Here is a 13,533-nt window from a genome sequence, read left to right as displayed (position 1 = left end):
CCTTCTATGTCCATAGAACAGTTAGGCCCCTTTCTGTTGCACGTGAGAGAAACCCATCTCAAACAGGTTTAATCAAAGGGGGAATTTTGGGGTCATGTAACTGAGAAGCCTTTGGTTGGTCTGCCCTCCAAAGTGTCTAGATAAAGAGGTTCGATGGAGTCATCAGGGTGTGGTTTATCTAGATAGTTGCCCTCCTGCTCCCCTGTTTATTCTCAAACACACATCACCCTGGGGGTCAAAAGATGGCTTTATTGCCCCAGACCTATGTCTTCTCTCATCCAAGTCCAACACGGACAACATGCTTCGTTCGCTTAAGGCCTAATGAAAATCTCCTTGTGTCTGGTGGGTTTGACCTGAGCCACGTGCCCTGAGTGCAGGTGCTGAGACGGGTGAGCGCGTGGCTTACTCGCGTCCCCAGAGCTGCACTGCAGGTCCCCTCTGAGGATGAGGGGGGCTGGCTCTCCCGGGGGAAGGCTGAAGCAGGGTGATGGATGCTGGACGGCAAAAATCAGCAGGTGATCCCGTTCCTGGTAAAATGGCAACTGAATTAATTACTGAGCTTCTGTAAAGAGAAAAATGTTTTATAAAAGCCATTTCCCCCTAAAGAAAACTTGATTTAAGGCCCCTCGTCATCTCCAATATTTCTTGTATGTGAATGTTCCAATAGGCAAGGTCTTGGTCCACTCGTCTCATGTGTGAAGTTGTAGGTCTTTGACTACCTCCTCTTTCCCCAGTGGTATTTGAGAGGGTGCTGGTCCTTAGAGTTCTAGGAAAGAACGACACATTGCTATGCATATCTTCTCTTCTTGTGCTTCAAAGATAAGCTAAAATAATGCTCATGTTTGCTGTTGTACAGATAGAATATTATTTGGGAATATACATGTTCTCTATGCTGTCTACTCTTTGAAGTAAGTTAGTCCTTATGATTGTTAATCGAGGGGACCTTTTATGGGGTGTTGTGGCCATTCAGCGGCCCATTTGGGCACAGTAGATGTGTAGTGCTTACTGTCCGATGCATGCGCACAAAACTCTGGTCACTTAGCAAAATTCTAGCATCGAAGCTGTTCCCTGGGAGGCTCTGGAAAAGCAGTTAAGGTGCATGACATCGGAGCAGAGTCAGGCAGTGCCGGCAGGTCAGGATTTTGCCACATGGAAAAGCCAAGTCACTTACACTTTATGCCTTACACCTGTGTTCCCATGGACAACACTGTGGCAGTTTGTGGCCCTGAAAGGCTCTTTCCTGTAAGAGTTCTGGTCGTAGCAGCCACCACTGATTGAACATGTATGCACTAAGCACTATGCTAAATGTTAAATTATCTAATTTCACCTGCACAACAAAACTGAGGTTGGTGATAATAGCTCCATTTGACAAATAAGGAAACTAAAACGATGGTGCATGTTCAACCTCACACAGACAGTACGTGGCCAGTGGACATGTCAGTCTCCCTCCCTTCTCCCCTCCCCACAGTGGGGTCACAAGCTCAGGGTTCCTGGGCACCCAGGCAGTCACGTGATATAAATAGGTGACGCGGGCCCAGTGTAGGTAGGAGTGGCGGCGACGGCAGTAAATTGGGGGCATTTGTCCTGTCTAGAAAGCCACTGCTACCTGTCATTAGTCTACTTATGCTGACTCAGTAAGCCTCGGAGAACAGGGTTTTCCAGACTTTTCCATAAGGAGCTAGAAATCTACATTTGTATCTAAGAGTCTATTTTGTTTAATGTTGTTGATTTTAATTTTTTTGAAACAGGTAACTTGTGGGTGGTTGGCTGTGGCCTGTGGGCCACCTGTTGTCATCCCCTGCTGTTACCTCCAGAGGGAAGCACTGGCTCTCAGCCCTTCTTGCTAACACGTGCTGTGTCCATACACCCATCCATGCATCCATATTCCCACTGCAGGCTCCTCCACACCACCTTTTGAAATTCTCATCTTTCAAAGCTCAAGTTACCATATGCCTCCTTTATCCTTCTTTTCCATCTCAGTCCTCACTGTGAAAATGAATTCAGCTCTTCAAGTTGCTGCCAGAAGACTGCTTAGCACATTCTTCTTGGCATTTTATTTATGTGGAGCAGGTTCCCACCTCCTCTAGACGGTGCATGTCTAAAGAAAAGTGACCGTGACTAGCCTGTCTTTATAGCCCTCACTTAGCCCACTTCAGGTAGGTGTTCAATAAATGTTGGATTAAATCAAATGGAATCATTGGAAATGACAGCGGGGGCCCAGGTGGAGTTCTAGACGGTGCAAAGACTAGCTGGGCACTGAGGGCGGCAGGAGAGGCTGACCGGGAGCAGTGGAGCCGGAGGGCTCTGGGCCCCCGCAAAGCGTGGTTGAGGAGTTCGCACTTTGTTCTCTATGCAGCAGGAGTGATGGGACCTGTTTGCAGGGCAAAATAACCCCGGTGACTGTGGGATTATCAAAGTGATCTCAGCAAACAACTCCCTCCCCTTGCGATGGTTGGTGGGGAGAGCCAGAAGCACAAGCAGTTTGCCTGACCAAGACATTTGAACGCAGAATGTGATCTGCTCCTTTTAGAAGTAGGAAAACAGAGCAAAAAGAAACCTGCAAAATGACAGTCTTTTCATTTAACTCTACGTAGAAATCAGAGGTAGAGACTCAAATTAGATTTTCTAGTCCTGCTTTCTGTTAGTTCATAAGGAAACAAATCTCTCTGTATGAAATGTAACAGTAGAAGAAAATCTGACATTGGAACCAGGCTTCCTTGAAATCAGGGGGTTAGCGTCTTACCATGTGAACACATTGTATCTCAGGTTGATCTGGGTTCTAATTTCAGTGCTGGTATTTACTTTTGTTTGACATAGTGCAACATGCTTAACCATGTTAAGTGTCTGTTTTCTAACTCATAAATGTAGGTAATACCTCTATAATTAATTCACTGGGTTGCTTTAAAAATTATATGTGATAGTGTATACAGTGTTTAAGACAGCACCTACCTTTGAGGGCACTCAGTAAATGTTAACTGTTGTTACTATCTTTGGATGGAGGCACTAGGCTGTGGCTAAATTTCACTTTATATAACAAAAGATACTGACTTTCGTCCAGGTGGAAGCTTTTCCTCTAGTACTTTTATGAGTTGCTTTATGTGGTCTGAAGGTGGTAAAGTACTTTGTACTCTCCCTATCAACCTGTTGTGTTTCAACATCTTGGCATCTAGGATAATTTTAGAGTAGGTACTTTGATATTATGCTCCTGGCTTTTAATGCCATTAAATTTTAAGTTCTTCTACCATAGTAAACATAAACTTTGATTTTGGATTTGGAAGGAGGCCTAGTTGGGGCTGTTCCTAAGCCATTCAGCCAAGGAAGATATTGGAAAAGAAGACTTTTCCCTATAAGGTGACTTCAGTGGCTGGGATTGCCTCCAACTGGGCCATTAAACCGCTGATTCTCATAATTGCCAAGAAAGCCGTTCCTCTCAGCCATTGTTCAGCCTTGTTGCCATGTGACAGTTTTATATCCCTGACTCCCAAGTATGAATAGGGAATTGTTAGCCATGTAACTTCCATGTCTCTTTGGGGATTCCTGGAGGAAACCAGGAGAGGAAACAAGTTTCCCTCCTTGGCCCCACTGTCACTGTGGGAACCATTGCACTTCTCGACTGCCAAAGAAACATAAGCAGCGTTTTCCGGTTGTACAATAGCTGTCCATAAAGCAGGTGCCTTTGGTAACATTATCTAACATAGTTCTGCTTTCCCCAGAAACTAGAATGAGGAAACTGGATTGAATTGCAGCCTTTAAAATTGCTACTTGGAAAAACTGCCAGAGGAGAAATCTACTTCAGTGTTTTCTTACCCAGAATACAGGATTGATTCATTAGTTCAGAGCCTGGAATGAATTAATTTGCCCAGAAAGTTGGAGTTGCTAGTCTGCTTAGAAAATTGAAGTAGGCTATCTGCCTAGAAAATTGCATTTTGTGTCCAAAGGGTTCATTGCAGAGTGGACTTTTGTTCCGTTGTAGGTCTTGCAGTTAAAGTTTCATAATTGCCTTTGCTCAGCAAAGATTTAAATTTCTTTTGTCTATTAATTATATCAAGTAATATAGCAGATTTCTATGAAAGATCTATAACTGTGCTTCAGTATTAATCCTCCTTTCCCAGTGTCATAAGCAATCTAATGGAAATGGATATGAAATGCGTATCATTTGCTCCCCAGTGAAATCTGATGGAAAGAGATTTGTTTTGAGGATCTGCTACTCATAAAGTAGGCATGGAATGGAAAAGTCATTCTGGAGCAAATTAGTTTACAATATTTTCATTGGAGATTTTTGTACCAAAGATGGTACCTCAACTTGTTTTTATTTGAAAAATAGAGTAGGTTGGTAATGTAAATATTTATCTGAATTCACTTATTTCTGGCTTTTATTTGGTTTTGAATCTTTGTAGCAAAGATAAGAACAGATATTGTTCAGTTTATAAATTAGGCTTATGTTTGAAAGCTGTTCTAAATCCCAGACTCTTTGTGGACCATACTCCAAAGGTGAATTGCAGCCCTGTGCTTAATCTTTATTCTCTCCTCAGAATCCACACTCTTTTGTTGACATTGTCAGCCTCCCTGACTCTTATCTCAATAAAACCTCCCTTACCTATTGGGATTAACTTTCAGGAATGTCCTCTAAAGCCACAATGTTTTAGTATCTAGCCAGTTCCCGAATAAGATAAGCAGGCAGAAAGTTGCCAGAAATAATCATCTCTGCTTAGACTCTGTTTTTTGCTTTAGTCAGAAGAAACAGTGACCTCCTGGTTTGGAATAGCTAAGCAGGAGTGTGGGGCACTGAAGTGAGTCAATGAGATATAGTCAATATATAGAGTAACACGTTGTGATTTCCTTCAGTATTAGATACACCCAGTTCTATGTCCCATTCAAGCGTAGTTTGGAAATTTCAACTCCACAAATACTTGAGATCATGCGTATAACTGCATCACTCAATTAATCTAGGTAATAGACATGTTTAATGTTTCTTCAAATTTAACAAACTTTTGGGGGTTCTTAGTACCATTGATCACACAGATGTGATCTAAGTGGAAAAGATTCACAAGAAGCAGATGATTTTCTGGGGTCTGTCTCTGTGTAGTTTCTGCTGCCCCAAATTTCTTTGTTCTCTCTCTATTGTTTTTCACTTTTTATTCTCTGTTCCTTCCCCTCTAGTTCTTACTTTGTCTTCTTAAACATCTTAGAAAGAGATTACACTTCCATCCAGGCACAGAGTCATAGGCTGGAAGGTTCGTGAGGTCGATGCTAGACAGACTTCTGTTCTCCGGGGCACTTTCTCAGGAAGCCTGGGAAGAGGCCCTGCCGCAGCGTGGCTCTGTTCCTGTGGTTACAGCCCCAGCTGCCACATGGTGGCAGTCTGGTCCCACGCTTGGTGCCTTGTCACTTCGTTGCTGCCTTTTTCTCAGATCCTTACACAAATTTTCTGTCACATAAAAGAAAAGTTGTTTGCCAACTTTACAACAAGAATCTCTGTTAAAATTTCTAAATAACAGGTTATGATTTTCAAAACAGTGCTGCTTTCTTTAAATATCCCACGTGTTAGACATGTTGCTGTGTCTTTCATTTCTAGGACATCCCTCTGTGTGCCTTGTTCCCGTGTTCCCTGAGGGAGCCTGGGAAACAGGAAGGATAGGCAGAAAAGAGAAGCCTTTTCTCTGAGGCCAGTAGGCTATAATTTTGGGGAAGATGAAGAATTTCAAGAAGTTTTTTCCACATCAGTAAGAAAATGTGGAGGTACGCGTATGTATTCTGACCAGTTGTTAGGTGCCGAAGCTCAGGCACATGACACTTGGGGAGTCCAATATGGGGGACGTTGTCACGGCCAGTCCGGGGCCCGACTCCGTCCCTACAAAAGTGCACCATTCTGGCCCAGACTAGACTCTACCCCTGGGCCCATCCTTATTACCTTCCTGTGGTAGCTCGTTTCGAAGTTTCCACCACTGATCAATATTTCTGCTGTTGCTCAGAGCTCAATCTAGTTTAAACAAACTTAACTCTGCTATAGCCCTGAAGCAAACTCGCTTGGCAGAGATTCACCAGAGAACAGGATAATGGAGGCCAGAGGTGCTAAGTGTCATATGTTGCAGTTTGCAGAATAGTTACTACAGGTGTGGGATCGCTCCGTTTCCATGACTGGTTTGGAGGAGGAGGAAATGTGACTTGGAACTTAGTGCTTTCACATTGTATGTGTTAACACGGGAAAAGCTTGGGCTCTAAGTTAGCAAAACAGTCTTTCTGGATTATTATGCAGCTCACAGTCTATGACGAAAAGAGGGGAAAAATAAGTAGCAAATAATCTGAGACACAAGCAAAGAACACAGACTTAGGAATTATTCAAAGATTGGGCTTCTGTCGCCTGTCCACGTCAGTGACTTTTGTGGACATCACAGCCTCTGTGGTACTCGAGTGGACGAGCTAGTGCACGTGGGTTATAACAACACTATTCGGACCCCAGAGAACTATATCTAAGTAAGGGAATAAATCTTCTCCATTTGAGCTGTGCTCACTGTGAGCATGTGACCATCTCCTCCTGCCCAAACGGGAGCCCTTAGACACATGACAATACAGATGGCAGTACAGGCTTCTGATGACATACCTGTCGTACAGCTCAGAAGAGATTCTTTCTTAACATCCTCATGCCTTGTCTAGAATACGCAACTCTTGTAAAAGAGATTAATTAAGAGGGAACTTAATATGCTGTTTGCATCTGTCTTTATAAAATAAAGAGGTAGTCAGGTATGAGTTGAGGGCAAGACACTCTTCCCCCGTGCCTGCTAATAGTGACAACTGGAATTAATGTATCATTTCTGTAAAAGCATAGGGATCATGTTGCTATTTAATATGAGAAGAAGCAAAGTCAAGCCCTGAATCAGTAGAAGGAAGTAAAAAGCTCAGGGCCAGATATGAAGTGCCTAATACACGGGAGCCACCGTTTAGTGTTTACGTGCGTAGTCTGATTTCATTCTCGAAACAATCCCCACGAGGAAAGGATCTTCCCTGTTTTATAAGGAGGATTTGAGGCAGGAAAACAACATGTTTACAGTCACAGATAGCAAGTAGTAGATAAATAATTTAGTCCCAGTTCTGTTTAATTCTAGGAGTCACCCAAAAGATTTTAAATAGAAAATCAAACCCTAGATTTTGAAATAGGATATTTAAATGGCTTACATAAGAAAAAAACGTTACTTATTATTATTATTATTTTGCAATCAGAAACACGCTAAATAAGATGGAAAAATTAAGCTGACGTGTACTGACACTTCCTTTTGTGTCATGTTTCCTAGCAGGGAGCACTAGCAGGAAGAGGGTTGCTCTGAAACATGTTTGTTACACCTTATACAATAGTCACTTCTTAGTTTGTGTCAGTTGGCGATAGAGGGTGCTATACACCTTCTAGATTTTTGCACAGAAGCAAGCATTTCTTCTCCCACTCCTGCCTGTGTGTATAGTCCCTACCTACCTTACCTACAATGCAGTCAGATTAGTCCTTTGGTTTTGGTGAAGTTCTAGCATGTGCTGAGTTTTAGGTATCTCTGAGTTTGTATTAACGAGGCGCTTTCAGTTCTCTTGTGTTTTGCCATGAGATGACAGTTACGTTACTCACTGGTTTCTGTACAAAGCAGAACAGATCGAATGAACATTGTTTTTATACATCTGATCGTTTTCTCTGTTAGCGAGAGAGAGTATGCTGCTAACATAGGCAGGAAGGAAAAGCACTGTTTACGGAATAATCGTCCAAAGAATGGAAGGACAGGATTTTTCAGGTTTCGAACTCCATGTCCTAAGCCTACCTGGTTCATTTCCTAAACTCTGACTTCATATATGTTTCCTAAATGGTTCTTCGTCAGGAGGACTTTACTGAATGCATCATCAGTTATGTCTTTAAAATGTAGACAAGTTCATGTGTATATGTGTATGTGTGAAATGGCAGAGGTATTGTAGACACTCTTCATATAGAATAAGTACTTGTACGTATATGAATATAGTAGTAAGAAATTGGGAAAAAGAAAGATCCAAACACTTGTTATAAATTTTATCACGAAAGGTGTAAATCATAAATCAGAAGGTAATTACATTACTGTAGCATCTATATTCCTGAGGGTTCTGTATTAGTCCGGGCAGCTTGGGCTGCAGGAAACATGAGGCCCAGTTCAAAATGCACAATGAGACGTATAACCTCAGAACACATGAGGCCCAAAGTTGGTGAATTCAGAGGCTCAATGCTGTTGTCAAGAAACCTGTTCCTTTCCATCTCTGAGCTCCTCAGCCCTTAGTCCCGAGGGCAGTGTTTCTTACTCACTAGCATCCGAAGGCCGGGAGAAAGGTGGTCCCTTACTTTTGTTACCTTTTAAGAACTAGAAAAACTTGCCCATGAGCTCCCTCATCCCCAGCAGACTCTTCTTGGTTCCCCTATGAAGAGAGCAAAGGTTTGTTCTAACCTCTTAGAATTGTGTTACTTTCTCATTCCAAAGCCCTGGCCAGGGTGAATGGCTTAGAGACAGGATTTGTCCCTGGGGCTAGGGAAGGCCCTAGTCTTTCTTCCAAAGCACACAGTCTTGGATGATTTAATACAATGGGGTTATGTTAGCAAGAATTCTGTTAGAAATAACTGTTGGGTAGGCAGCCAACATTGTCTCCTAAGACTTATAGGTACCTTGCTAGAAAATCAGCTCGGGAAGCATGTCCTAGTTTTTGCTTTCTCAGCCAAAAGAAAAACATGCCAGATTGCTTCACAAACTCCATTAACTTAAGTCCTGTCAATCTGTGTGTGATTAAAGATAATAAAACTATTTCAGATATAGATCACAACTGATTTAGTAATGTCCTCTTTTTTTTTTTCAATTACTTGAGGCATTTCTTTTATCTAATATATACTTTCCTTGCTTTGGGGTGTGGCGGGGAGGAGATGCAGTGAGGTAGTTTCTTCCTGATTGATGGGGGGGTGGAATTATCAAGCCCATGATAATGATTTACTGTTTTCACAAAATATGAGGCTAGAACCTGTTTCTACTCCCACCCCATACATTAAATATGTAAAAAATTACAATTGTCACCTCCAGAACACCAGACATCTACCTACCTACCCCATGGCACACTGCAACCCTGGACAGCTGGAATAATTTCCACTTGTGCAGAGTAGTTGACCTTCTGCCTGAAGCTGGCCTTGCAGACATAATTTGTTAACTCTCAACTGCTTATGGAAGGTTGTAAAGGCTCATGCACCACCTGCATGGGCAATCCCTAGCGCCCTTGTGTTTGTGAATACTAAAGAGATGACTTCTGGTGTTTCTAGGTAACCAAAACCTTTGTTTCTCCCATCCTCAGGGAGATGCAGGTCAGCTCCTCCAGCACCACAACTTCTGAAAGTCAAGACCCGTCTTCTGGAGACCCTGCAGTCAGTGCCCTTCAGCAACAGCTGCTACTGATGGTGGCTCGGAGAACCCAGCCAGAGACCCCACGGGTTTGTACCATGCAGAGTTCCTGTTTGTGGGTGTTGTGGAAGGAGGGGATCGTTAACCCTGTTTCCAGGCTGGACGACCAACCGGGTCTGTCACTGCGGGGTAGTCTGCTGAGGGAATGTGGAAAGAGACCACGCAGATAACAGGTCACCTCTGTTGACATTAACAGGATTGCCCCTGTCTTAATTGCTTTTCAGAACACATTAGACATTGATTCACATTGATCTCCGGTTTCCAGGATGTGCAAATCTCTCAAGAGCTCGCCCGGTTAGGTTGCTTTTTTCCCCCGTGGTTTGGAAAATATCTGTGTTTTTGGAAAAATTAATTCATTATGGTCTTGTGTCTTAAACATTCAAAGATTCTTAAATGTTTGACTTGAAGAGAGACTTTATTCTTGGCGCAAGTGACATTATCATCAAGAGGTCTAAAATATGAAGCCTTCCATTATTTTACGAAGAGATAATTTATTAATGTTCACTCACTTATCCAGTGAACCTTTAACGAGACTCCAGGGAGGCAGAGCCAAGGCTTCAAAGCCAAAGATAACATGGGAGGTTCCGCACACACCCAGACAGGAAGCTGGAGCTGCAGGTTCAATCCGGGGTGTTTCAGAGGAGGGGGGAGGGGAAGGCTTCTCAGAAGGGACTCTTGCGTTAGACCCTGAAGAAAGGTGGGTTTCTGTTGGTACAGATGGAGGGAAGGGGATTACAGACAGGATAATGTCATGTTAGTGTGAAGGTTTTTTTGTTTGTTTGTTTGTTTGTTTCTATGTTTACCTTCCTCCTGGCAATGTTTCAGTTCATTCTAGAGAAACCTACCTTTGAAAAAATAATACTTTTGTATTTGTTTTTATGATAGCTTAACCAAATTTTTCCAAAGGATGCTTGATAATACAGTGGATGGAAATGTATACACTATTGCTCAGATGTGCAAGAAATTGTTGAATTACCTTTTAACTGACCATGCATCGCTCTGGAGCCCTTACTCCCACTGCTGTGGGGACTGCAGGGGGGACTTGACTTCAAAGTGCCACTTAAGGGTGACTCAGTCCTTTCAGGCTCGAAGGAGTTTCTATGGGAACAAATATTTAGCCCATTCAAAGAATCAGTCTTTCAAGACCGTTTCCTCTCTTTTATGTATTCAGGCTCACCTCCCTCTTCTCCTTTCCAGCGCCTCTGGGTACAGGGGACGGCTTTCCTGAACTGTGGGGGGAAGTGGAGGTGAGGGGGCACCTATGGCAGCGGAGCAGCCCCTCAGATACCTACACCAGCCTGGTCACCAGGTGTGCTGTGTGGTGCTCCTGCCTGGGTTGGCCATGGTGCTGGGCATGCCACCTGCTGACCAGCAGAGACCCTGCCATTTGCCCCCAGCTCTGAGGACCCTGCATGCTGCAGCCCCCTCCTCTCCACCCATCTCTTTGGGCTCACCAGTCTTTCCAGTACCTGGGAGGGCCTCAGAGCCCGACTGCACACTTCGTGCCTGGTGCCCTATTCAAGGCGTGTGAAGCCACACCCTCAGCTCCTCTGCAGTCCTCACAACAAGCCCTGCGCATGGGACCCTGCACAGTGTGCCTTCTCTGAGAAACCTGCACTTCCTTCAGAAATAGACATGGAAAAGCACCCTTCCCCCTCCAGAACGTTAGTGTGGAACCCCCAAGAAAGTTTGGTGAAAACACTGAAATAGTTTGGGAAGATGTGAACACCAGTGATTCCATGAATAGCAGAGCCACAGGGAAACTAGGAACTGTGAACTATCAAAGGTACAAATCCATTGATTTAATCTCTCAAGAACATCCTGGTTAGAACAGAAACTTGAAAATAAGTAAATACCGCAAGAATAAATCAGCAACAGTTATCCCGCTCCCTATTTGACATTTAAAATCCTGTAAGTGGAACGATAATGCAAATGAGGCATAAATTCCTCTGTAGTGCTTCATTGTTAGTCACTTAACCAAATTCATTGATTGCTTCAACCTTTTTAACTTTAATTTTAAGTAAATTTTTTTAAAATTTTATATTTTACTATATACGTGTATAGGGGGGAAAATACGATCCAGTCTCATATTTAGACCCTGAATAAATATCTACAAAGTTCTCATAGTAGAAAAAATTTTTTAATCGTACTAGTTTTTTAAATTTAGTTGATATCCCTGGGGAATTCAATTAGGTTTCAGCCACAAAATAAAAATAAGTTGGTTCCTGCTCATTATCCAGCAAGTATTTATTTATTGTGGGCTGATGGTGCTTTCAGTCCTGGGCCAGGAGCTGGATATGGTGGTGGAAAAACACTGTCCCTGCCTTTAAGAAGTTTAACAGCAAGTCGGCCAATTCAGCTCCGTGTGACAGAGACTGTGATCCCAATGGGCTTGGACACAGTGGGACACAGAGGAAGCCCCAGGTCAGGAAACAGGAGCAGAGTGGCTTCCTCAGCGAGGTGACACTTCGGCTTAAGCATGGAGGATGAGTTGAAGTTAGCCAGATAAAAAGGAGGTAACGATGTCCAGGCAGAGACACCTGGCCAAGGGCCTGGAGGTGACACGGAAAGCCAGTGTGGTGTGCCTCGTGTTCCTGGAGCCTGGAGGCACAGGGGTAACCACAGGAGATATTTCTTAGATAGATCCTGCAAAAATAGGGCTCTGAAGACGACTGTTTAATCACTTCCCTTCCCCCATCCTCCCTCCCTCTCTCCTGGAGTGCAGCCTCTGAGCACCACGCTCCCCCCACCTCATGCAAACTCTTCTAATTCCACCAAAGCACCAGTTCTCCAGGGTGAGTGGCCAGGAGGTGAGCCAAGGCCAGAGAGAAGACTTGTCTGAAATTCTTCCCTGGCACAAAGAAAGTGTGGTGCATGGAATGAAGTAGCCCTGCAAGGGGAGCTCCCAGAAGTTGCTGGTCATCTTCTTTTTATAATATGCAGAAAAGGGGAGGAGTTTCTTTTCTTCATCGTCGTTGCAGAGCCAGAGTCCAGGCACAAAGGGAAGGGCGAAGGTTGGGGCATGACTGGAATTGGTGGAAATCTGTCCTTTGAACTTGACATTGGCATTCAGGGGTTTTAAACATTACCAATTACAACATTGGGTGAATCCATGTTATAAACTGGTACTTCTCTGTGCCTCAGTTTATCCATCATGTGCTTCTAACCCCACAAAGTATATTCTGTAGACTTATTACCATAACTTTTAAAATCTTTCATTTTCCCTTTATGTTATATGGGCCAGTAACATTTTCTTTGTTACACCACTGGTTGAGAGGTAGGCCAGTCTACTCAAGAGCAGCGTTGGATCTGCAGGAATACGGCATTTCTGCTTCCCTCGCCTGGATCTGGTCTCAAACTCATTCAGCTTGTCTCATGTTAAGCGTGAGACAGTGTCGTATATGAAAGTACTTTGTAAACTCTAAAGCTCTATGTAAGTCTATGACAGTGGCGCTATTATTATTGCGGGTAGCATGAAAGCCAAGCAGTTCATTGGTCCTAAACTGATCGAAATTGAAGAGAATTGCACACAGGGGCACAGCACTAGGCCTGGCCAACTGTTATTCTAGGTTCATAGAAAGGTAGCCTTTATTATACATCCCACTTTGCTATTAGAGAATTAATGAGAATTCATAAGAATATTGACATTTACTAACAGGTAAAACCATTGAAATAATTATATAGATGAAAAAGATGAGTTTTCAATTAAAATACCGTAATATATTTATTTTTCATCATATATATTCTTTTATTTGAAAGTATAGTAAGGCTTTAAGAAGAAAAGTGAACATTTGCATACTTTTCGTTTATCATATTCAGAAGTTCATTTAAATACAGATGCCTGACTTATGATGGGACTGGGCTGTCCCCCTATGAAAATATCTTAAGTTGAAAATATATTTAATGTACCTAACCTATCATAGAATATAGCTTAGCCTAGCCTACCTTAAACATGCCTAGAACACTTAACTGTAGCCCACAGCTGGGCAAAATCATCTAACACAAACCCTATTTTATAATCAAGTATTAATATTATATATCTCATGTAACTTATTGATAGTCTACTGATTGCCTATTACTTTCACACCATTGTAAA

General features: G+C 42.9%; 1 protein-coding gene across 1 annotated transcript in view; it reads left to right on the top strand.

Annotated features, from left to right (window-relative positions):
* PCNX2 (pecanex 2) overlaps window positions 1-13,533 on the top strand; it is a 213,885-nt gene that overhangs the window by 34,405 nt on the left and 165,947 nt on the right. Inside the window, exon 9 of the mRNA XM_045537011.1 lies at window positions 9,331-9,466. Coding sequence (XP_045392967.1) covers window positions 9,331-9,466 — 136 coding nt within the window. The remainder of the gene's footprint in view (window positions 1-9,330; window positions 9,467-13,533) is intronic.

Source organism: Lemur catta, chromosome 25, assembly GCF_020740605.2.
Source record: "Lemur catta isolate mLemCat1 chromosome 25, mLemCat1.pri, whole genome shotgun sequence".
Taxonomy (NCBI): domain Eukaryota; kingdom Metazoa; phylum Chordata; class Mammalia; order Primates; family Lemuridae; genus Lemur; species Lemur catta.
This window is presented reverse-complemented; position numbering and strand designations above follow the sequence as displayed.